Below are 27,284 nucleotides of genomic sequence, written 5' to 3' on the forward strand. Positions count from 1 at the left end.
ATTATAGTTAATATAAAAACTGAGTAAAATTGAAAGAAGTATGCATGCTGAGCATTTGGGTATGGACACTTGAGAGATAATCATGGGCGATTACACAATGCATATGTTTTACCACCAGCAATTTACATTAATCCTAGTAGAAATGTAACTTTAGATGTTTTGTCATCCGTGCTGAAGGAGATTAATTGCAGCCAACAAAAAATTACCTGCCATTATCCTTAAAAACTCTAATACAAACTGTGCTGTAATAGTAAATGGACTGCAAGTCTTTATAGAGTTTACGCTCTGCAGACATACGAAGACTATATACTTTAGTATGAACTCTGTGGTCTAAATTTAGATCACGTATAAGGTTATCCTGACAGTGAAGCTGGAGAACACTATCCACGTAGTTAATGGTAAAAGGAAAAACTCTATTTGCTTTACCACCTGTTCAGCTCTTGTGGATATGATTGTTAGGTTTCTTGCTCCTTCTTTCATGTTTCCACTCCAGGCTACTCCCTCTTCTCACTGCTTGTTGCTCTTTTTGTTGCTGATTGACTGGTTACTACAGGTGCTGTTAAGGAGTTTTCTGCAAACTCTGCTTGAGTGCACACCTTATTGGATAAATTAGAAGGCTGTACCACCATTGACTTTTTTGCTCACTTGTGAGCCTCTGAGGAATTGCAGTAAACTGCAAGAAACGCATTAGGTCTTTGTATTACATATTTTCATTCCACTGTGTTGAAAATATACAGTATTTACTTATTTATAATCATAAAATACTTTTTAAAGAGACCCCATTGGTGGTAGTGCCTGCCCTTTTCTCTAATTAAGTGTGCACTGAGGCAAAGTTGAACAGAAAAACAATTATTCTATGTGCAAGACTGAGATAATCACACCATAAGAGAATTTTACTTGAATGGGGTAAAGTTAATGACAGTACTTCACTATCGGTGGTTATTTATTTTTTCATTAGGCTGACTGAAGAGACAGTGCCTCTACAATCTGCTGGCTGAAACAGAATTGTGAGGTAAACTAACCAACCAACATCCGATGTGCATATGATCTGAAAATATTCTATAAGTAGCTTTTAATCAAGTAGGGCATGGTGTGCCACAGAACTTCACTATCTGGGCTATTATATTCTTTCTTATAGCCAGGTGGGAAAGCAAATTACTTTCCACTATGTCGAAAATGAGTGATTGTGATATTAACAATACCAGCATCAGTGTGATCTGAACCAATCTGAAGTTAGACCATGAAGCTCAGTCAGGGGCTGCCATGAGGTGAGTTGAGAAACTCACCTTATGCTTGGCAATTTACCAGGGGCAGCAATAAGCAGCTCCTGGTAACTTTAAGAGCCAGGGCGGCCAGGACCCCTGAGGTGGCACTGGTCGTAAGCATATATTTTTTGCATTACCTTAAAAAAAAAAAAAAACACTACCACCAGTCTAGCCATCATGTCTGCCCTGAAATAGGAACGTGGAATTTGTGGGCCACAGGTTACTTCCATTGTACTACAGCCCATGGACCCATGGGAGTCCATAAGAATTCTACTGTAATCACAACTCTTGAAGGCAAACTTTAAAACAGAAGTACATTTCCTTTATAGTTCCCCTGTGTATACAGACATTTACCTTTGTCCCCTGGGATGGAAAAGATTCCTCAAAATCTGCTAAAATTTGTTGACCCAGTTCAGTTTGTGCAGCTTTAACCCTGTAAAAGAACAGATATGTGATTGTGAAGATTAATTTTAATATATTCCAACAACAGGCACATTTTAAGCCTTCCTTTTAAAAAGGGCTTACTGCCATGTGTCATCCGGCAACTCTACTGATACTGTAAACATGTTCAATAGCAACTATTACATACATTAAAATAAATTATTGGAAAGGAGAAAATGTTTTAGTAAGCAGCACACAGTTTTAAAATGCCATTACGTTCCTGTGAAAAAAATATACAGCAATTAAAACATACATTAAAATGAATGAATGGAAATGAGAAAATGCTTTAGTAAAGAGCACACAGTTTTAAAATGCCAATTACGTTCCTGAGAAAAAAATATTCTGAATGTGCCCCTTACAGCAATGTGAAAGGTAAAAATGTAATTTTTCACACTGCTGTAAGGGCCCAGAAATTGTTATGATGGTTGAAGCCCAATAGTTTGGTCCACGAAGATTAAATAATTGGGAATTTGGGTCTCTTCAAAACACTCCCAATTTTAAGAACTAAAGACTGACATCTGATCTAATTTTTCAGCAACTGTTGCCACTTGGAAAAGCCTTCTCTTAATGTTTCTAAAATGGTCTACATACCTAAGTTTCTGTACTTTTTTGGCACTTGCCTGGAACAATTTCAAAATCTCTCTTTCCAAAAATGAATGGATTATAATCTCCTCTCTGTGGGCAACTACCGCCCAACTATCCCACCTACATTCATGCTTTAACCCTTATGTAAAAAAAAAAAAAACTAAATATGTTCCTACATGCAATTATTCTAGGATCCACAGAAGCCCTTGCCCATTAGCCTCTGCAAATACTTAGGGATTCCAATCCATTACCATCTGTGGTCTCCCTATACCTGCCAAAATTGTCTCCTACCTTTACAGAGCTTTATAAACCACTTTGCCTCCTCCATATGTGAAGGCTTTAAATAAAAGCCACAGACTCTGCTTACAAATTTTTTATCTCAATCAGAGACAAATAAATCAACTTTAAAATTCTCCATCAATATAACTGCACTCCCATTCAGCTTAGGAGGATATATTCACATAGAACCTCTTCCTGTCAGCAACCCCAGATGATTTTTAGAATAATATATCATCTTGCCTCAGGTGAGAAAAGCTTGGATATTTATTGGAATTATAGTGGAGCTATTATCCCACCCAAGTATTTTGTATGTTCTAAAGGCTGGGGAGTATCTACCAAATTTTATAAGTACACTTATCTAGTATAAATAAATTTGAAGCAACTGGACTTGTTTAGTAATCATTGAAGACGTTTCACTACTCATCCGAGCAGCTTCTTCAGTTCAACTGACTGGTATGGGAAGTCCTCAGCATATATATGCTGAGGACTTCCCATACCAGTCAGTTGAACTGAAGAAGCTGCTCGGATGAGTAGTGAAACGTCTTCAATGATTACTAAACAAGTCCAGTTGCTTCAAATTTATTTATACTAGATATACCATGACCTGGATGAATGAAAATCTTCATAGACATATAAGTACACTTATACTGCTGTATGATTTTAAGGGCCCTGACACAAACAGATTAGTTACCCCTCAACTAATCTCCTCTAGTGTGGGCAACTAATCTCCTCTAGTGTGGGCAACTAATCTCCTCCAAAACTTCAGGTAATTTCTGAAAGCCTTGCAATGTTTTCCTACTGGCGATTTACATTACTGCCTGTGGGAAAGCATTTGAAGGAGATTAGTCGCCTGCACTAAAGTGTCAGCACCCTAACTGTGCATAAACTCTCTATTTTCCATAATTCTGTTATGTCAGTACTGTTTCAATCTAACACTTTCATGTGGTACAATAAGTGACATCATCCTCAAAGAACCAACAACTCTTTGCTCAATGTGTTATGCCCATATAAACTACGTAACTTTCCAGAAACAACAAAATGAAAACTCTCATTTTGTGCATTTTTGGTCCATAACTGGGCTGTATTGAGAAAAATGGCAAGTGTAACATTAGCCTTAGGGCTATGGCATACAGGGCGAGTTCACCAGCACAACTTCCAGCTTGGCAGGTGATTTTGATCGTAATTGCCTGGACTCTGTCAGGGCAACCGCAGGTCTGGTGATTATCAGTTGGAAACACTGCCTGCCATGTTTTCCTTATGGTCTTGTGAGCAGGGAGATAAGCTTAATTATAGTGCTAATCAATGAGTATTCATTCTTTGTAAATAAATGATAATCTCTTATTACATCCTGCATCACTGTGGAGTACTGACAAAACAGAACTATTTTTAAGTACATGTTTCTTTTCTTGTTTTCTGGAAAACTATTGACCTATCAGGTAATTCTAAAAATATCAAAAACATTTTCCATGTGTAGGAGTAGACCTGACTGTGTTCGGTAACAAAAAACAGATGCAGTTCTTAAAGGGGAAATTTTAGAATGAATTATGTAGGATTTAATTTGATGAAAATAAAAAGGAATGGTGGGGCATGTCCAGCAGCACTTGACCTTGGCTGAGTTCTGTTGAAGTATTCAGTGGCGGAAGACCCCTTCTTCCAATGGAAAAGCAGAGATGCTTCAGACCTAAACAGTTTACTTTAAAGGGGTGGTTTACCTTCAAAATTACCTCTGAAGATAGTGCTCTGTTTCAGAGCACAGAGACCTGCAGCTGCCCCAATGAACACAACATTGTATTCATTCATCAAGGTTGCACTAATAGGGGGCAGGGAAGGGAAGGCATTAAGATGTCCTTCCTCCTACACCCAATTGGTGCATCATGCAGGTGCACAAGTTAGGTAGTGGCAGAGGAGGCCGCAGGGCACAGTGTGGATCTGTCCTTAGGGCAGGTAGCAAAGACAGGGATGGTCTGTGCCCTTGCAGTCTGCCCCTTCCACTGAAATTTTATCTGGCATGAGGTGCAGACCACAACCAGACTGGGGAAAAAAGCTATTTCTGAATGAGCATTGAGGTGCACGCTCTGAGTAAATGACCTCTATCATATTTCCACAAACAAAAACAGGTAGCCAAGATGCCTATTAAGATACTTATTTTGAACTCTATAAAACTGTTTATTTTAGTTCCTAAAGGTTATCCTGTGTGCAACTGTACTTGGCTTGTCCCTCTCTGATTTAGACTTTAATGAAAACAATAACGCTGTCCAGGATCCATGCCAGTTGAAAGTGAACTGGCAACGTATGCTGCAAACACATTAATTAACATATTTACTTTTATTTTTCAGATTTTCCAGCAAAACCTTTCCAGCAATGAAAAGTAGTACTTAAATGTCCCAAACTTCTCCAATAATTATTTTAAAATAAGCTCCTTATGTTTTTGCTCAAATTGATTTAACTGCCTTTAAGAATACCAGTAAATCACATACAACCACAAGCTCTCTTTTTGCTTAGCCTACCAGAAATATTAGACATTGACTGGCAACGTACTGATAAAAAAGAGGCTGAAGCAGCCTGTCTTTCTTGTCTTGTGGTACAGTTGTTATGTCTCCGTTAAAATACTTTCCATGCCATTTCAATTACTTTAAAGCCTATTTAACCTATTCGAGCATAAGGGATCAACCAAAGAACTGAGGCAGTTCATTTTTGTGGGGAACATCAAATCCTTTGTAAATAAATTGATATGCTGTGCCAGGATCTGTGTCTCGCGATTACTTTCTAATCTTACTGCCTTTAAAATTTTGCTGCCCTGCTCTATAACACCGTCCAAAGCCTTTCTCCTGCATAAAGTTTCAAATACAAAACACTGATAAGCAAGGCATCTCCTAAAATTGTATCCAGTAATCTACTGAAATATCTTCCTGCCTTCACTCAAATATTTCTTTTATTTTCATACACTAAGAACTGACAGAAACATTGCTGATTTTCAGCTTTATTGCTGCTTTAAATCTAATGGTGGCCATACACGTTACAATTATGATCTTTCCTGTGACCACTGGTTGCAGGAAGGATCATTTGTAGACTACACTAACGTTCACAGCTGAATCGTCAGATAAGCAGATAGAAAACAAAAATATTCTACCCCATCTGATGATTCAGCACTAAACATTTGGTGTTACTCGAGCACCTTTACATATACTAATCAGACCGATTGACGAGACGATCAATATCTAAGGCCTTTGCTGATATCAGTCACCTCATCTCCTGCCGTAAACCTAACGATTATCATACAAAGCGATAATATCAGTGCGTGAATGGCCACCTTAAGCCTTAGGGAACAGCTACCCCAGAGCGCTCCTTAAATTTCACCTACCTCCAGTGAAACCATTTATGGCATCAGCCTTGTCATTATTTTCCTGACACTAATAGCTAACTACAGGTTATTAAAATGTGTTAAGGCTAATGCCAGACGAGTTGTAGGGCGGATATTTTTGGGCAAGCGGAAAAACCCTTGCCGATAATTCCTCCCTACCCCTCTTACTTGTGCCTGCACCCAAATGAATGAGATATACTAGGGTGCACGCACATGTAGTGGAAATACGCATAAAACGCAAAAGATTTAAAGTCTCACGTTTTTATGCGTATTCCGACTACATTTGCCTGCACCCGAGCGTATCTCATTCATTCGGGTGCAGGAACATGTAGGATACGTAGGGTGGAATTTTCAGCAATCGCTGTTCCGCTTGCCGAAAAAATCCGCCCTATGCCTCATCTGGCATTAGCCTAAATGTTGTCATATGCAGTGCTTTGCTAAAGTGCCATTTTTCATGTTTTGTGGAATTAAAATGGATTGTTTTGACAGGTTGCAGCAATTCATTTACAGAACATGTCTACAACTTTGAAGATGTATTTTTTATTATTATTATTATTGTGAAGCAAACAACAAATAGGACAAAATAACAGAAAACTTCAGCATGCATAACTGTTCACCCCCCTAAAGTCAGTACTTTGTAGAGCCATCTTTTGCAGCAAATACAGCTGCAAGTCGCTTTGGATAAGCCTCTATGAGCTTGCCACTTGGATTTTTGCTCATTCCTCAAAGCAAAACTGCTCCAGCTTCTTCATGTTAGATTGTTTTTGCTTGTGTACAGCAATCATCAAGTCTGATCACAGATTCTCAAAATGATTGAGGTCTGGATTTTGACTAGGCCATTACACTAGGTCACTAGGCCAACACATTTAAAGCAGTTTCCCCTTAAACCACTTGAGTGTTGCTTTAGCAGAATGCTTCGGGCCATTGTCCTGCTGGAAGGTGAACCTCCGTCCCAGTCTAAAATCACAGGCAGCCTGACACAGGTTTTGCTCAGGAATATTCCTGTATTTAGCATCATCCATCTTTCCTTCAACTCAGACCAGTTACCCAGTCCCTGCTGCTGAAAAACATCTCTACAGCATGATGCTGCCACCACCATGTTTCACTGTGGCGATGGTGTTGTTGGGGTGATGGGATGTGTTGGGTTTGCGCCAGACATAGCATCTTCCTTGGTGGCCTAAAAGTTCAATTTTAGTCTCATATGACCAGAGCACCTTCCTCCCACATGCCTTTTAGCAAACTCAAAACATGCCTTCTTATTTTTAAGGTTAAGTAATAGCTTTTTTCTGGCCAGTCGTCCATAAAGCCCAGCTCTATGGAGTGTACGGCTTATTGTGGTCCTATGGACAGATACTCCAGTCTCTGCTGTGGAACTCTGCAACTCCTTCAGGGTTTCCTTTGGTATCTGTGCTGCCTTTCTGATTAATGCCCTCCTTGCCCCGGTCTGTGAGTTTTGGTGGGTAGCCCTCTCTTGGCAAGTTTGTTGTGGTACCATGTTCTTTCCATTTGAAGATGATGGATTTGATGGTGCTCGGGGGATCCTCAAAGATTTGGTTATATTTTTTATACTCCAACTTCTTTGGAGAGCTCCTTGGTCTTCATGGTGTGATGGATCTTGCCTAGTGGTGCTGAAGCCTCTGGGGCATTTCAGAGGTTTACTGACAGATAATGTGACATTTAGATTGCATACAGGTGGACTTCATTTCACTAATTATGTGACTTTTGAAGGTACAGGTATGGGATTCTAATTTTTAAAATTGATTTCCTTTTTCTCTGTAATAATAAAACAGTACCTTCTACTTGATCCTAACTAAGATATAATTAATCCCTATTGGAGGCAAAACAAGCCTACTGGGTTTATTCAATATTTAAATGATTTTTAACAGATTTAGGTTATGAAGGTCCAAATTACAAAAAGATACCTTATCTGGAAAACCCCAGGTTCCGAGCATTCTGGATAACAGGTCCCATACCTATAATTCCCCAACTTAGACTATTTTGTGCAGATCCAACACATAAAATAAGATTAAGAAACATTTGAATTACAAGGTTGGAATGTAACAAAACATCAAAATTGCCATGAATACTTTAGCAAAGCACTATAAATATGGTTGAATATATCTGAAGAATTGTAGGCCTGCTCTTATCTTGATTAAATCACACAAAGTCTAACCTACTATAACAGTCAAAAAGATTGACAAAATGATTGACAATACAGTGGCCTACAAGTAAAATCACAAATTAGCCAGTTAACAGTCATTCCCAATGGATCTGAAATGTAGCACAAATTGTTAAATAAACCGGTGATACCTTTTTATATACCATATTTTTCGGACCATAAGACGCACTGGACCATAAGACGCACCAATTTTTTGGGAAGGGAAATGAAGAAAAAAATTCTGAAACAAAGTGTCCTAAAATATTTTATGTGCATTAAAACCCAACCTGTACCAGCAGCACCCAACATATTGCCCCCCACCTGTACCAGCAGCACCCAACATATTTCACCCACCTGTACCAGCAGCACCCAACATATTTCACCCAACATATTGCCCCCATCTGTACCAGCATATAGCCTACCGATATACTTTAAAAAAATGTTTTTACTTGCCCATGTGGTCTCCGCAGGGCCCTCCTCTATTTACCGGCACTTAGCTCTGGCGCATGCACAATGACGCGCATGCGTATGGGCATGCGCGTCATTGTGCATGCGCACAGCGCCATAGCTAAGCGCCGGCAAATAGAGGAGGGCCCTGCGGAGACCACATGGGCAAGTAAAAACATTTTTTTAAAGTATATCGGTAGGCTATATTCGGACCATAAGACGCAGGGACTTTTTCCCCCCACTTCTGGGGGAAAAAAAGTGCGTCTTATGGTCCGAAAAATACGGTATATAGCATAGGGACAGATTAATCAAAATGTGAGATTAGAGTTCACCACAGAAAAATTTACCAACTCCTATGGGATTTTTAAAAGTGTGTGGCGAACTCTAATTTTTACCCACTGATAAACAGGCTTCTAAAAATCCCATAGGAATAAATAGAAAGCGGGTGAGTTTTCCTGTAGTGAGCTCTAATCTCACATTCTGATAAATCTACTGTACAGTGTCACACTTTAGAAATGTATAAAACTTACCACTATGATTATGAGATCACTTGTGCAAAAAAACATGCCAAACATTTACTTTCCAAGTAAATATTATTAGCTCTAGTTGCTCTATGCAAACATATTCAAATGGGGTTACCATACATGCAGCACTTCCAGGTGATCAGGAGTGCTGTTTAAAAAAGTGCTTCATGCAGCACTTCAAGGTGATCAGGAGTGCTGTTTAAAAAAGTGCTTCGGACACACGTGAAGCTAACCGCACGCAGTATCTAATTGGTACCATTAGTGGTTAACATTTAGCAGTGGGGTTCTTACGGAGGACACACATAATTATGTAAAATCCCTTCTGCTCCTGAGTAAACATGGCATATACCATGGGAAATGTATAGAGCTTTGAATGTACAAATCAATTCATGATATTCAATAAAATACACAATATTCTTTTTTTCTTTTGTTCCTTATATCAATGCTAAAACCGGATTGGTGGACAAAGATGTTTAAGGAATACATTGTATTTTATTTGCCTTTATGCATTTGTTTCAAGTACTAAGTAATTAGTACATGAAGGGGTGGACAGGAGCTGCAATAGCTTTGTCTATGGAGGAGTTGTAAAGCAAGTACCATGTGTAAGGAATGCTGATTAGCTTTTCTTTGTTTCTCTTATTGGATGCACATTTGTTTCTTAATTTCTCTCTCATTCTGTTATATTTATTTCAAAAATTAAACACACGTTTCTAGTTTTCAAGATAGAAAAATGTATGGTATTTTACATTTGGGCAACATCCAATCGTACCCCTCTCCCACTCTGTCCTCAGCATACCCCTAACCTTTGGAATGAAAGACTTACATTTACAAAGAATAAAATGAAATGCTTTTTCGAGCCCAAAAGTTCCAATAATCAATCTGCTAAGTTTAAATAGATCAGGTAGTGTAGTAGTAGAAGAAGCATATCCTTGGGAGCGCAAAACGCATCCTGATTACTAAGAAACATATTATAGGGCTTATTTACATCTGAAAGTGAAGTGAGCAAAATACAATTTCAAACAAAATTGGCAAGTTTTTCCCACAATGCAGCCTTTTCCCAGAATTCCAGCATCATTGCTGTTGCAAGGGGACGATGTGTCTGATTCTACAAAATTAAGGAAACTGCAAGTCAGATGCAATAGCAAGTGGTGACATTTCTAGTGCTTGCCGTGCGAGTGTCATCTGTGCCCAGGTCTTTAGGGACGAGTGTTCTGCACCTGTTGATGCTGGAAGAAAAGAAAACCCTGAAGCTACAGCCTAGCAGAAACTCCAGGATTCCCCTGTGTTGATAGGAGCAGCAGCACTTGATTCTGAACGGATGGCAGGAAGGGCTGAGCAGTGCCAAGCGCAACTACACAGAAGTGCAAAGTAATCAATGGGTTGCAGGAGCACTTGTGGTCCTAAATGAGCACAAGATGCAAACAAAAGTTGTGACCATTCCATAGAGGCATCATCATGCTATGTAGCCATGCATAGCTGTCAAAACAACACGGACAATAGTTTGACACAACATAGTTTGAGAAAATACACTAAAATAAGATATACCATAAACATTGATTTATTGGTATTTCTACATGTATTATTCCCAAAACCTTAAAAACTATATTTCATTTAAACAACCAGAATTTATAAGACATATTTTGCAAGCCCTAACTGCCCTGCGGCCACAAAACGAGAAGAAAAGAATGCAATTCTTAGAAAACAGAATTGCAAAGGATTCCAAACATTTTGACATCTCTCTATAAACATGCATTGCATAGTTTCAATAATGCTTTTGGTTTTCCAACGTTTTTCACATTTTTGAACAAAAACACATGACTGGATAGCCTTCTTCCCCAAGGCAAATGAAGGTGTAGTTACTATGATACTATTATATTTACAGTGTATTGATTCCAGCACACCTAATATAAGTTATTTAAATAGGTGAATGAGTAACAAATGTGTTTCACTAGTTTATCTCACAGGCAAGGCACCACCTACAGTAACAGACCACTTTCAAGAGAAGTTGTAGTTATTTATAGCTTAAAATTCCATAAAAATAAAACAACCACACAAATATATACATTAAAGCCATTATCCTCACTCTAGGGAGCAGATTTTTCAAAGTGTGAAATTAAAGCTCGCAGCAGGAATATCTGTCCTGTGTTTTAACAGCATGACAAGGCTATTTTAAGCTTTTTTTAAAGTATCATGAGTGGAGGCTAACCCCCACGACACCTCTCCTATTGTTTAAAAAACACAATGTCCCTGGGTACATTCGAAAAGAGGGCTGTACCACCATCTTCTACCTTCCTACACGGTATCCTTTGCTAGGCACCTGTGAGGCACAGCAACACTGGGTAGAAAGCATGTGATTTTAGGCAGTGATTCCCCTTCTTTTAAATGCAATAGTTTTATTTTTTTCTGCATATAACTTCTCCACAGCAAAGGGGTTGGAAACTTTGGCCAAGCAGTGCAGAAATACCACAAAACTGTGGACACTTACTAAAAATAAAAGAAAGTTTTTCTCAGCACATCGTATCTGAAAATCTGCCCTAAAATTAAAACAGCCCCATGTTTTTTTGCTCTATGTTCCATACTGAATACAACTAGCATCATTTCAAGCTTTCCACTACATCGGGATAGACCAATTTTCTGGTTAATTTATATTAAACATACGGTTAAGGAATTCTAATTAAAGTATTTCAGTAAAAATGTACAGAACATTTGTTTCTGCACATAAGGCAGATGTCGCTGCTGCTACTCACTCATGAAGTGTCCTATAATATTATACTTGTTAAATAAACCTAACATGATAAAGTGGCACTTTTTTAAAAACTGTATGTTGACTGTGAAATGAGCAAACACACACACACAAACCATTATATACAACTTTTTATTTTGTGGTATTACACAAAAATAACCATCTTCCTTAAAGTTAAGAGCCCTTATTCCAGAAGTCTACATAAGCAGGCAGAGTGAGCCTCTAATTTCCTCTCAAGTTACTATTCCTAAAACAACCAGATGGAACAGTTATCACAAAGAAAACAGAATGAGGGAAAGACAAGTACAGAACAAAATTTCACACCATCTCACCATCCATATACAGGAGTTTTTAACAGCCTTTCTGAGCCAAAATCTAGAGAAAGACTAAATTTAACAGTGTTGTAAGATAAAAGCACAAGCTGGTCTATTATTAAAATGCAGTTTATCAAATGTGTATGTCTGAGCTGCCAAAACCTGGAAAAAAGCTGTTTAATATCTTATACAGCCTTATCTGCTTCAGTGCAAGTTACTGTCTTCTGAACTGACCTATTCTAGGCTCAGACACATCTGTAAACATGAAATGAGGTTCAGTGGCAAGAAATGTTATGGGAATAGGAGAATGACCTCATACAAGGTAAAATGGACAGTTCTGCTTATAATTAAATTTTCTACAGTAAACATAGAAATTTTTAAAGATAATTAATTTGGTCTTTTTTTATTTTTCACATTTATTAAACTATTTGCTTTCTTTTGTTACTCCTCAACTGCCTAAAATGTAAAATGCTATTTATCCCCCAATGTGCTAGTTATTGTTGTTGAAATTAATATTTTTATTCCTGATCTTTTATTCAGACCCTCCTCTAGTCATTTTCCAGTTCACTTAGAAAATCAATTAATCAATTAATGTTATGTCTTTTTAACAAGTCCCCTTTAAATAACTGAAAAACACAAAGAATAAAAGACTAATTGCAAATCTGAGGGCAGGAGTACTTTTCAGTGCAGATACAGAAAGCCACTGATTAGAGTACATCCACCTCCTGATAATAAAAAAAAACGCTGGCATGTGCCCTTGCCCTTAGGAATGTTACTGACTACAAGATACTATTCTCAGTCTCATGTCAGATCTAATCACTTCTGTAAAGGTGGCCATAAATAGGCAGATTTAAGTTGCCAATTTGAGTCCTTCTGCTTATCTGGACGTGTATAGGAACCCCTGACAGCATTACCTGGGAAAAAATTGGGCAGGTGTTGATCAGGCAGGTTTGATTTTTCCTATCGGATCAGGGACTGCAGTGGCTCAATGATGCAGCCCTTGCTCCGATGGCTCTTATTCTCGTCATTGTAATACAATTGTATGGTTTGAGGGCCATACGATCGGATTACTCCGAATAATGGGTTTATAAAGAATAGATCCCATAATAAAATCTGGATGAGGTTTAACAAATAACCTGTAAAGTATGAAATGGTGCTTAGTTCCATGACCTGTATAATACCACTCAGACTGCAGGTCTTTATATTTATATGAGCACCTCAGCGACTTCTAATACTATATTCCTTTATTTTATAATAGGGGGCCTAATACCCTAATTTTTACCTTTTTCAAGGCATACAGCTTACAGCTATAAAAAGTTGCGTGTTTAATATCCCTTTATGATAATTAAAGGACATGTAAAGCCTACATTTGCCTACAATGTATATCAGTTGGGCACATCTTCCCCACCCAAATGGCATCATTTGTACTGCATATATCCCCTCCGCTTGCCAGCACCATCACATTTTCCTAAAGCAAATAGAACTTTCCCCTGGTGGCCATTTTTGCTCTGATACATAATCAGTTACATTTAAATCTACAAACAGCATACACACACACAGACCCTTATTCAGCATACATTTCATCAAGAATACAGGCTCACACAGGCAGAACTGTCTTTGATAAAAGTTCTGCTTTGTTTGAGCACTGTTATTGTAAAGCTGAGCAGGAGAAAAAAACTGAAGCAGACAGCTAGAGCTGAGTTTCTATGGAAACCAGCAATGCCATTTCTTTACTGGCTGCTAGACTAGAGGGCGTGTTTAGTAATCTGTGCTTAGAACAACTGAGCATGTCAGGCAAGCCAGGAATCAAAACGAATTCCCGAAGAGCGGGGCCGAGTGGGTTACAGGAGGAGAAGGAAATCTAAGTTATGTTGCAGCCTTACTATTAACCTCTGGACAACCAGTGTGGCAGGTATTGAAAGAGGCTGTTCACTGATTACATTTTTGTTTGTTTGGTTTACGTGTCCTTTAAAGTGTTTGTGCAAGTCCTCAGGATACAGACAATGCTAATATGAGTATTTAATGACCCATTTCCTAAGGTTGCCAACAAACAAGCACAACAAAAATAAATTAGCTCCAACAGCAAAAAAACCTTTAATTAACTGGCTAAATACAGAACTATATCTAAACCCTTATTCGCATACTAAAAAGTAAGGAAAATGTAAGTAAGTGTTTGAATATCATTCAGCCAAACATTATTGATTCAACATAAGGGTCTGCAAAAAGTCCTGGAATTCTAACATCCTAAGTTATCTGTATCACTAATAATGTCACAATACAGAGGACAAGAATTGCTCAGCTTCAGTCTTACCTTTCAGAAAGTTGTCTGATCTGTGGAATTCCCATGTACTTCTGAAAATGCTCTAATACATTCACCACTCCTTGCAAGAGGTTGGCAACTTCCCCATACTGCCGCTTTCGGGTCATGGCCCTGAACAGCAAAAAAATATAATAAAAAATAGCATCAGTCAATCACAGATAATGATTATTCACAATATTTGCTAATAATATACGCACTCCAGTCTCAAAGAGCAAATTAAAGCCCTAGAAACCTTGAGCGGTATATATATTGCTTCTACTATATTGAACACTGTGAAAGACTTACTCCAGTGAATCTACACCTCCGGCCAGCATGTGAAGGTGATTTAGTGTTGTTATTGAGGTAGTTAAGTGACGTTTAGCATGGTCCAGCTGCTTGATATCACGTGTTATTTCTTTAACCTTTGAAAAAATTATATAAAATTGCTATTGTTATTGGTTTCAATAAAACATTTCCGTTATCTGAAAAGCAACATAATGCATAGTATTCTCCCTTCTGCTAATATACATCAGATTGCCGAGTCTGTGGTTGTCCCCACGCAGTTTGTGTACCCAGGTTGTGAACTGAAGATATTGAGGGCTGGCTTTGCCACAAAAAAGTACACTGACTGACATACTTGCTACACATGGTACAATAAACTGATATACTTTCAGACCATTAGGTTTTATTAAATATTTGATAATACATAATATTTCGTTACGTTTCATACTGTCTCTAGTGGAAGCAGAGTTATGTTGAGTTATATATGTAATTTAGAGTTTAACTTGTTAGCATCACAGAACTAGAAACCCCACATACCATTTGCTCAGATTTTTCTGCTTTGTCTTTGATGTCTTTAATCTTGCCGAAGAGCTGCTGTATGGCTTTTTGCGCTTCTTCGAGAGCCTAAATGAAAAAAATGCATACATTTCACAATTGCCTTTTGTCCACAGGACTATGCATCAGTTACAAAGAAAGCATTATATCACATTGTATGTAACACAAACACAGCCTTTGTGCAGAGTAAATATTTTATTTATGGAAAGTGAACTGCTAACAAAAGTTGTGTATTTGTATAATCTTTTTTTTTTTTTTTGCTTAATTTCTAACTCAAGCTAACATACTAATGACCTTACTGGTAAGATGTTGTCTTCTTGAATACAGATGGACACCTGGACAACTAGACTCGCTGATCAGTCTCAATGATCATGTGGATGTATCATTCACATGAATACATATTTCTCTTACTCCCACCTTTCTCCTACTATTAAAATAGTGGGATTTTCTGAGTGGTAGAGAACAGTTTTATTATTGGCTCACCTGTGTTTATTGTTAACTGCTTATAATTTGGAAAAGTTATTTTGCCAAATGTAAGCTTAAAATTATCAGGAAATTATTCCATTTAAAGGAGAAGTAAAGTCATTTTGGCATTTTACCGCCAATAGATTTGCCACATTACTGCAGCCAAGATCAATATATTTATTCTGCAGAAATATTTATCATACCTGAGTAAAGAGCCCTAAACACTTTCTCTGTTTGTTTAAGATTGCAGCTGCCATTTTAGCTTGGTCTTCACAGCATCCTGTTTGCAGCTCTAGCTCTTGTAGCTCAGATTACACATTCCTAAGGGTGAGGGGAGTGAGTTTTATGAATTCTTATGGGAGGGGGGGCGGGACAAACTCTGGCCCCAGGAATGAAGGATGTTTCTTTTGATAGAGGACTCAGTGCAGCTTTATTAACTTTCCTTCTCCTTTAAGCAGAAAGTATCTACTAAAACCTTTTTTTTTATTCAGTACTGTGTTCTTATTAAATGATGAAATAAGCAGAACAGGGTTATCTAAGGGAAAAAAGTACTTAGCGTCAAGATTTTCACTTTTTAAAATAATATGATTGGGCTGAGAACACTGCATAATTCATTTCCCATAGTAGAACAAAAGGAATTCTCCGAAACATTCTCTGAAAAGGGAAATCATACCACCCTGGCCAACATCAACAGATACTGAATAAGAAACATATCATTTTCCACATTTTGCTAAGTTTAATTTAACATGCACATTTAATAAAAACCCACAGCAAATGCAAAGATTCTAGTTTAAGAAGTATTTGACTCATTATAAAGTATATTTTTGTTCCCGTCAATATCTGTATTAAGGGAATTACTGCTGTCAGTAGCTATCTTTGCAGAAGATATTTGTTTGATTTGTAATTAATTATAACCATGAAATGTTTTGCATACTTCACTGCTAACTCGTTGTGTAGTTTATGTAAGTATGTATATTCAGGAACTTAGAGAAGGAAGCCATCTAATGCTTATACTTCATCGCTATCATTTATTGTTTTATAGATTTTTGCAGGAGATTCCATTTATAGAAAACCCTGTTTAGCTATTAAAACTCAATCAGTAAATTCCCAATCAGTGCCACAAGCCTGCAAGAGTGAATTACTAATAAATATGAGCACACTGAAATGATACCTGTATTCTGCAACTCTGGCTCAAAAGCTTTTATCTCACAGCACTGTCAGAACAATCATCTGATTTAATGCAACACAAATCAACAGATGGAACTACCGCTATGCAATATTGTTAATTTCAGCTGGCCCAACTAAATTGAGTTCAGACTCGAATTTGTGCATGAACTTTAGGCAGACACTTCACACTCTCCTACAAGCCAATTGAAGGAAGCAAACTAAACTGCTCTTTAATTTTGATATGACATACCAATATGTCTACAATGCATTTGCCAGATGCTAAACCTCCCAAAGTAAAACAGGATACTATCACTTTTTTATTTTTAAATACACATATAAATGCTAACTGCAGGAATGATCCATAATGGATGGTAGCACGTGCTTCAATACAAAGACATCACCCTTTGTGAAGACAAGTACATTTAAGAAAGCAACTAATTACCATATGAAATTTGGTAATTCTACCTCCTTTATACATACACATAGTTACATATACTGTTTAATGTATAATCCACTTATAGTTTGATCCATAATGGATGGTAGCACGTGCTTTAATACAAAGACATCCCCCTTTGTGAAGACCAGTACATTTAAGAAAGCAACTAATTACCATATGAAATTTGGTAATTCTATCTCCTTTATACATACACATACATACACATAGTTACATATACTGTTTAATGTATAATCCCCTTATAGTTTGTATTGCTCAATTAAAGGAACAGTAAACAAAAAATGAAAGTGTTTTAAAGTAATTAAAAGGGGGGCTATACTCCCGGGCGCTCAAAGCTCCCTCACCTCTCCTTTATCGGGTTTCTCCGCCAATACAAACCTGCTTGCGCCTGCGCAGTTGGAGGTAGCAGGAAATCAGTTTCAACTGTGCATGCGCAAGCGGGGTCCGTGTCGGCGGTGAGACCCGAAGAGTCTTCAGTCAGTAAGATGTTGGCGAGGTATGCTGCTGTGCTACTCTATAGTTTTAGCTAGCGGTTAGCGATACGGACAGTGTTTAAACTTAAAAACTATGCGATAAGAGAGAGGGGAGTCTAGGCAGTGATAGTTAAGGGGGCTTTTAGTGCCCGGGCATATAATTCTCCTTTAAAATATAATGTAATGTTGCCCTGCACTAGCAAAACTGTAGTGTCTTTTACAGAGACACTACTATAGTTTATATAAATAAGCTGCTGTGTAGCCTTGTGGGCAGCCATTTAAACTGGGAAAAGGTGAAAAGGTACAGGCCACGTAGCAGATAACAGATAGCCCATTAGAATATAATGGGGTGTTATCTGTTATCTGCTAAGAAAAGGTCCCCATACACCATAAGATCCGCTCGCTTGGATATATTGCCCTAGGGCCAAACGATCGAATTATAACAACGAGTATAGGCAAAGTCGGTCTGGGGACTGCATCAACAAGCCGATGCGGTCCCCGATCCGACTAGATTTTAAAACCTGCCCGACCGAGATCTGGCAAATTTCAGGCCAGATATCGGTCGGGCAGTCCCATCGGTAGTGCCTATACATGAGCCGATTAGCTGCCGATATCGGTCCCTTAGACCAGTGTATGGGGACCTTAACCTGTACTTTTTCTCCTTTGAATGTCTGCCCCATGGCTACACAGCAGCTTTGTTTATATAAACTATAGTAGTCTTTCAGAGGTGCACCAGCAGATGTACCAGTTAAGGGCAACAGTACATTATATTGTAATTAATTTTATACACAAAACCACAGCTATATCTATATAGCAGCAAATCCTATGTAATGTGCTAGCCAGACTTTCCTTTACCTCTTATAGTCAATAACATCAGGGTCGATAGCAAAGTGGAGTGCTCTCAAATGTAGCAGAAAAATGTTGGAAATAGTTTCCAACTACAATTGCAAAGGACTAGAGATTTTGGTGTTACGGGCTCTTTAAATTTACTATAAGGTACAGCCTAATAAGTTATATAAAGCAAACTATCATCAAATGAAGACAACAACATTTGCCGATGTGGGTAATGGTAGTAATTGGGTTATTGTGTTGCTTCTTATCACTTTTTCATAGTAATCCTTTCCTCCAAATGAGAAAACAAATTATGATGACACCGTGATATCTTGCTTCTTCTGTGAAACCCATTAACTCATTTTAAAATCACAAGGACTCCTGGATATAGAATTGCATCAGTTCTATTAGTCCTGAACAAACATACTTTGACTTTAATCTTTCAAGGGAAATCAACTTTTTTCAGTGTAACAGATATGGCTGTTTTCACAAATTGGTATTCATAAAAAATAATTACTAGAAGAATTACATGAATACATGAAACTTGGAATAAATTCATTTTTAGCAATGGATTTTTGAAAAAGATTATCCTTTTCACTCTAATAATAAAACAATACATTGTACTGTATGTTAATAATCTACCTAGGGCCAAAAATGGAGAAGCTTCAGTTTCCTTGTTTAGCTCAAAAAATACCAAAGCCCACATATTGTTTTGTTTAAGTAGGCAAATCATATGCTTGGTAGAAACCCTAATTATGGAACTGATGTTATGTTGAACAAGGGGGCATACTTTAAGAAACTGGGAAGGTGGCCCCTTTAAGGAACGATGTTGCAAATTAAGAAAATGACCCTTGGGACCAAGAGAACCCCAGGTCACAAGCATTGAAGTTAACAGATCCCATGTCTTTAGAAGTAGTACTATTACCACTATATAGTATAAATGTGAAACTGTCAAACTCTTCAATATATAAGAAACTGCACTGTATATTTACACACCATGGGCAAATTTATAAAAGTGCACACACACACAAAAAAAAAAAATTGGTATCACGAACAACCAGATTCCCCTTCTGGAATAACCTCCAATGAATGTTTAGGGTGCATTATTTAGATACCTACTCAAAAGATGCACCACCATTTACACTAAAATCAAATATTTCATTGGTTGTGGCTAAGCAGATTCACAACTGCTAGCCTTAACAGTTTTACAAATGCCAACTCAATTACTTTAATTTCACAAAAAAAATATTTTTTCCTACTATGTAGCAGAAGTTCAAATATTATGCAACACCTCTAATTATTTTTATGTAATCCAATAACAAAGCAAAATCAAGGCACTCAAACAAACCTGACATAAAAGTTTTATCTTGTTTTTTTATGCTTTCACATCTGAAATTAAATGCGGATTTGTCCTTGGCCATTAAAACAGCCCCATGGAATTCTGACAGCTGTTGCCATCTGGCTTTGGCATTTAACTACTTTACAAGGTTAAGGACCTCCTTGAAAGTGAAGCTTAGACTACTTAGAACTGTATCTCCTTTGAAGACTTATTTCATTTGCAACCTCCTGCTGGCTGCGTGAAAATAGACAGACTGTGAAGATTCCTCATTGGTGCCCAATTAAATAAGTATCCTAAGAGATATACAAATAAAATATCTTTAGATATTCTCTTTGGGTGTCAGAACAACAAATGAACCCAAATGAATATTTATAACTTGAACATATGGCATATAAGTAAGGCAGTATAGGCAGTATAGGCATTTCCCTGTACAAATAACACTTTGTTGGAAAATCAGCAAGTAACTTTGCAGCAGAGATACCAAAAAAAATGTGGCAGAAAGGGTAACCAGATTCAGGTTAGTCTATACTTCATTCTACTGGAGTGTAGACCAACCACTCATGCTAATCTGCACTGTGCAGTAAAGTCTTCCTCTTCTATAACACAGAACACACAACAAAAGGTCAGAAGAAGGACTTATAACAACTGAAACAAAAAAAAAAGAAAAAATGAGGTACTGATTAGCCCCAGATCTTACTGAACATCACCAGGTCTCTAGCCAGAAAGGTGGGTTTAAACCCTTCATGCTGAATATTCAGCAGCACCTAGTTAATTCTTGGTACCAGGGAACCCACCAAGCCAAAGAGGCATGTTTTCAGGTTGGGTATTTGTGGGAATAGAAAAACGATCCCACATGTTTTTAAAACATACTCACAAAAGGACATTTCTAGATGAAATTAAATAAGGCCACGCTGCAATAAGGGGTTTCATCTCCTAATCCTAGAGAGTTTCTTTGGGTGGGTAAGGTAGGCATTATTTACTGTTTACAAAATAAACCAGTCTATTCCTTCATTCTACAGTTTTGCTATTTTTTTTAACTTGCCCCCAGATGTCAGATTGCTGAAACTTAACACAATGCACTCATACTTAACTGGTGGAAGTGGGTCACATCTTTGGAAATTAGGTACCTGTGTGCAATAAATAGGAGTATTTTGCAATCAGGGTACCTACTGATATTCTCTGGTTAGACTAGTGCCACGCCAGTCAGATTCTCAGCCTGAGAATAAATGCAGGACAAGGACATCTGTTCCTACACTCCTTTCAGCTTCCTAAAGTGTCTGCACTCTGAGCCACTGCATCAGTCCAGGTGCAGGCACACGGAGCAGATTTTGGCACGAAAATACTTGAGGATGCAATTATGCTCCATAATCGGCTCAGTGTACCTGTACCCACGCCTACACAGTAGCTCTGGGTGGAGGCACATTAGAAAGTCTGTGTCTGTTATCCGCACTAGCCTTAGGTTATGTGTTAAAATGTAAAATCTCCAAGTATGTACAAACTGCTAGGCCAGACAAGATCTACATCTTAAATGTTAGAGTGTACTCTTCTCCATAAATGTTTAAAATCCCTGACCCTAGTCCCACATTTAGTGCAACAGTTTCAAATAATTTTAAAGGTTTTTTTGGCCCATACAAACAATTACTCAATTTTTTCAAACTCTTAGTGAGCAGCAAAATAGGCCAGATTTTCATGATTCTGGTTATAGTCTGAGATAAATGGGTTGTTATTGCCAAGTATTTAAAGGGCATGTCAACCCCAAAAATAATGTTTTGCATAATGAAAGAAAACATAATTCTAAGCAACTTTCCAATATGAAATAATTAAAACTTTGTAGTGCTTTACACGTTATTTGTAAATGTAATTGCTATTGAAAGCAGCATTTGCTGAACTCCTGGTTGTTACATTTTAAACAATGTTGCAAAGGTCTTGCTTCTCCAGCAAGTCAGGTCTGTCAGGCTGCTGCCTTGTGTTACAATGTTTCAACAGTCTGGCAGAGAATGGAAAAGGACAGGCAAGCACTGCTTCTAATAGCAATTATTAATACAAATAACGCAAAAACCATTACAAACTTGTAATAAGTGTACATTGCAAAGCTGCTTAGAATTTTGGTTTCTTTTATTAGGCAAAAAATTATATTTTGAGTTGCCTTGTCCTTTAAATAAGGTTAGGAAGAGTAGGGGTTTCTCAGTTTATTTGAAGGCCCAAGAACTATTAATTGGCTTAAAACCATTGTTAAACCAAATAGGTACAGGTATGGGATACCTTATCCAGAAAGTTCCGAACTACGGAAAGGCCATCTCCCATAGATTCCATTATAAGATAATACTTCTAATTTTTAAAAATAATTTCTCCTAATTATAAAACAGTACCTTGCACTTGATTTATTCAATTTTTAAATTAATTTTTTTAGTAGTCTTAAAGTATGGTGATCCAAATTATGGAAAGTTCCCTTATCCAGAAAACCCCAGGTCCCAAGCATTCTGGATAATAGGTCCCAACCCTGTACTAATAAATTCTTGCAAGACAATATATATAAAAGTGGGATAGAGTATCTTTTTAATATGGTTACTAAATCATAATAGTTTAGACAAGACTTTCAAAATACAGCCAGCAATCTAATAGCTACCAAATTACACCACTTTAAATCTCAATCATATATTTACTTAACAACACAAATTCAAATGGTAAAATTACACTCTAACAAATATCCTGGCAAAATATGTTCTCTAAAATCATGGCTGTGACATAGACAAATAATCTAAACTGCAAATGATTTCAGTTAAATTCCTTGCAGACGGGCTTTAGGAATCTGAGAGTGGTAGTGTTAATGGCATTAAATAAAATGAAATAAAACAGTATGTCAAGTAAAGAAAGAATTAAAAACAAATATGAACCTCATTCTAAGGAAATTGCTAAACCATTTCCTTTACTTTGTAACAGTGATTGGCAAAGTAATGACATTTATTTTCAACTTGTAATATGATCTTAACACTGTATAATGCAAAGACCCTCTGTCAGCACAGCCTGCTTTTCTCTGTCAGATGTAATCATATTATATTGCTCATTTTAATGCCATTATGCTACAATTTTTTACTATCTGAAAGGGTCTTCTAGAAACATTGTAGAACAAATATGTTTGGTACTTGATAATAATAATACAAAAAAATAACATATTATTGACAAGAGACATCACTTACGTCAGTATTTTAACACAGCCTTGGACTACAGGTGGCCTACAAAATAATCATTCTGAATGACAAAAATCATGATTTGATTTGATCATGAATGATTTCATCATTCAGAATGGGAAAACTGATTTGCCCATGAGCTTATGAGATCACGGGTTGACATCAACATTTGTAATATGGCCTTGTAGTCAAACTGCGGACAGGTCCAAAAGTTACCCTCCAGCTGTGCGCGTAAGGTTTGCACAAACTGTAAACAGTGTAGCATACAGATTTTTTTCTTTGCTTTTTTTAGAAAAACATTTAGTACTCAGGGACCCATTACCTCCCTACACAGTTTCTTAAAAGTGTGTATGAAAAATAACTATTGTGCAATAAGAAATACGTTTGGCTCTACCACCCTGGCCACTGGGTGTGCAGCTTATGTCGTCCTGGCCTCTGGGTCATTTCCTTTTGATATGTTGGCCTCTGGGCTAGCTGAAACCATTATGCCCTGGCCTTTTTTAGTCTAATGGTAGTCCTAACTACTGTCCCATTTTGCTATGAGTTACCAATAAACTTCCCATTTAAAGCAGTCTCATGAGTCCAGTTTCACTGTCACTGCAATTCCTGTTACATAACACTCATTGACGTGCCAAGGAAAGATGCTTTTTATCCTACTGATTATATCATATCATTTTATAAGGCTAGGTCTTGAGGGGTGGCAATTGTTTACATTTATGTAACAGTATCAATTGAAATTTCTATCTACGGTAATTTAAAAAAAAAAAAAAAAAATTTAGTTCAATAATGTTTTGTATCAGCAGCTATGGGGTACATGCCAGATCGTGATCGAGCAGGTTTGTTTTTTCCGTAGAATCAGGGACTGCATCGCCTTGTTGATGTGGTCCCCGAACCAAAGGCGCCTATGCCCACCATTGTAATTCAATCATTTTAGCCAGAGATCGCCTAGCCGTAGGTGGTCCTATCGGGAGAAGGTCCTCTCGCTTGGCGGCCTCACCAAATGAGTGGATCTTATAGTGTATAGCCACCTTAAGGGGCACCTAAAAACTGCCAAATTTTCTCTTATTGAGAAATGCTCACTTGGGGGGGAAAAAAAAACCCTCAACTAACAAGGTATTTTTGCCTGAAACCCTGCCTTAGTTCACTGACGCAGGGGTTTCCTTTATTGCAATCATAAATCCGCCCCTAAAAGTAAAAGTAAAACTCCAACATTGATAATGTCTGGACACTTCTGACATACAATTTTCAAAAGAAGGCAGCCTAATGCTTTTGGATAAAGTTGAAAAACAAGAAACAAAATCTAGATCAGTTTAAAAATATATTTTATAAACATCATCCAGAGAAAACATCATAGATTTTATTAAAATTTAATTCTGAATAGGAGAAATAATATTATAGTATTCAATTAATCCTATTCTTAACAGTAATGGTAGGCATACCAAGGTAACTGTTGTACAAGATCTTCCAAAACATCTGTTCTCCTAGTGAATAGCAAATGCTAAGCAGTTACAGCAGATGTGTGCAAAACTCATTTTTATCACTAGGAATGCCAATCTCTCCCTATGACTGCTTTACTTGTCTAGTGACAGTGGTGCACATCTGCCTAACTTATTAAGTCCAGGATGTTTTCTCCAGTGTAGGAAGTACATTGATTCAGGATGCGGCTGCAGTTCACAAGAGTTATAAATACAGACAGAAACAACATTGTTTTTTGGCATTGTAAAAGAATACAAGGCAGTAATGAAATTGATTACTAAGATGGCATAACAAATAAGTGCATTCTCTCTGCTAAGTCTAAGAATTAACACAATCATATATGGTTCCAGGTAAAGTTCCAATATGGCTAATTTAACTAAACCAAATCCATCTGTTAACTTGTGAGTAAAAGTAAAAGACACTGTTTAGAATAAGTATTAAAGCAAGAGCAATAATCATTTTCAGAAAAAAAAATACAGGTATGGGATCTGTTATCCGGAAACCCGATATCCAGAAGGCGCCGAATTACGTAAAGTATGTTTCCCATAGACACCATTTTAATCAAATAATTCAGATTTTTAAAATTAATTTCCTTTTTCTCTGTAAAAATAAAACAGTGCTTTGTATTTGATCCCAACTACGATATAATTAATCCTTACTAGATGCAAAATAATTCTATTGGGTTTAACTAATGTTTTATTGATTTTTTAGTAGACTTAAGGTATGAAGATCCAAATTACGGAAAGACCCCTTATCCGGAATACCCTTGGCCGATGGTAGAGATTGACTTAATTTTACCTAAGCAACTTTTAATTCACTTCATTATATATTTTGTATGTTTTTTTTGTTACTAGCATTTCTATTGTGGTCCAGCCAGAAACTTTAAAATTGTATTTTGGATGTTAGGGTCACTAACCTGAAGCTTCAGCTTATTTGGTTATTCTTAATTTTCATGTCTTATTTTTTAAGCCCTCTCCCATTGATATTCCATTCTGCCTGGGTGTTAGGTTAAATAAGCCCCAGCCACAAATTAGCAGTTACTCTTAAGAACAAGTTAACATTAAGGCAAACTATGGTCTTATTTATATTCAGTAGTTATTTATCACTATTTATTCACCAGCAAGCCAATGTGGCGCCATTATGCATAAAGCCCTGTGCCTCAATGAGAAAGTAGACTTCTTCCATCCTATATAGTCTTGTCCTAAGCATTATTTCTTCTAGACATACATCCTAACAGTAGTCAAGACCATACACATTCCTGATTCTTCAAAGACGTGTGATGGAAATAAAAGAATTGATCTAAGCATCTCCCCGTATTCTTACAAGGGTGTAGGAATCCTAATTTTTGTCTCAAAATAGCATTTTTCTCTTATGGCTCTCCGGATCTGCTGACTGGCCAGGAATGGGAACATTAGTTGACAAGCAAGCAGAATATACTCAAAAACTTTGTTTCTTAAAGTGTACTCTAAGGAGGAGATTTACTAATCCTTGAACGGTCCAAAGGCGTCCGAATGCGTTTTTTCGTAATGATCGGTATTTTTGCGACTTTTTCGTATATTCTCCGCTACTTTTTCGGAGCCGTCATGAAAAAAATCGGATTGGTTTTTCCGCCGTTTACTATCGCTCAATACGGAAAAATCGCAACGGCGACGAAATAGTCGCGCAAAATCCAATAAAGTCGCGACAAATACGAAAAATCACGACGCCGACGAAAAAGTCACAAAATTTTAGTTTCCAATACGTTTTTTCCCTTTAGGGATTCGGATTCGTGGATTACTAAATCTGTCCCTAAATGTTCTGGTTCGTGACATGGCCTGTATTTTATAGTGGATAATGTGATGTGTACTTTAATAAAACAGCAATAAGCACTTCTCCTTGAGCTATCTTCCTCTGTGTACTGTGTTTTTTTCTGACCTTTCTCGCTTATACCATTCTTCCTTTTCTTCTCTGTCATACTAGCATCTAACCTCCATTTTTGTCCCTTTATCTATCACCCTCCTACTATCTCTGATTATGTCACTTGTAGAAAATAAATATATTTATTAAAAATTGTGCTGCCCTCTGAAGTGCTAAACTATTGTGTTGTATATTATTGCAGGGGTTTTCACTTAAAAATGAGTTCATACTTTTAATTTTGAAAAAGAAAAAGCTGTCAAGAAATGTTTAATTTTGTATTGTATGTTATTTCAGCATATTAAAATCAGGAATGGAATCTTTCAAACACAAAAAAAGTCTCTAAAATTGCTTTTCATCAGTAGAAGTATTTTGTATACAAAAGAAACTGTGAATGTGTCAGTAAAATGCAGCTGCAGTTCTAAGACAAAAAAATCCTAAAAATACATAAGCTAAAAGACATAACACTTCAGTCTACTGACAGCTTCTGAAAACTGTGGAAAATGTTCATGCTCCATGACACCTGAAACATCCTATATAAAAAAAAAAAAAAAAAAAATCTGGATCATGTGCCAGCCTAACCTTGAGTGGGAAAGTTAATTTGCAGAGCTAGAAATGTGCTGGAAACCTACTTTGCAACAGCATGGTATCCCTATAGCCATGTAAATAAAATCAATGTTCACTAGTACATTTTTTTGAGTAATACTATGGGCAAGCAATGTTTCAAGGCTTAAGCTGCGTTCAA

General features: G+C 37.2%; 1 protein-coding gene across 1 annotated transcript in view; it reads right to left on the reverse strand.

Moving 5' to 3' along the window:
- vps53 (VPS53 GARP complex subunit) overlaps positions 1–27,284 on the reverse strand; it is a 97,586-nt gene that overhangs the window by 53,718 nt on the left and 16,584 nt on the right. Inside the window, exons 5-8 of the mRNA XM_002934343.5 lie at positions 15,236–15,322; positions 14,723–14,838; positions 14,429–14,548; positions 1,620–1,698 (exon numbers count right to left, since the gene is read on the reverse strand). Coding sequence (XP_002934389.2) covers positions 1,620–1,698; positions 14,429–14,548; positions 14,723–14,838; positions 15,236–15,322 — 402 coding nt within the window. The remainder of the gene's footprint in view (positions 1–1,619; positions 1,699–14,428; positions 14,549–14,722; positions 14,839–15,235; positions 15,323–27,284) is intronic.

Source organism: Xenopus tropicalis, chromosome 2 (assembly GCF_000004195.4).
Source record: "Xenopus tropicalis strain Nigerian chromosome 2, UCB_Xtro_10.0, whole genome shotgun sequence".
Classification (NCBI taxonomy): Eukaryota; Metazoa; Chordata; class Amphibia; order Anura; family Pipidae; genus Xenopus; species Xenopus tropicalis.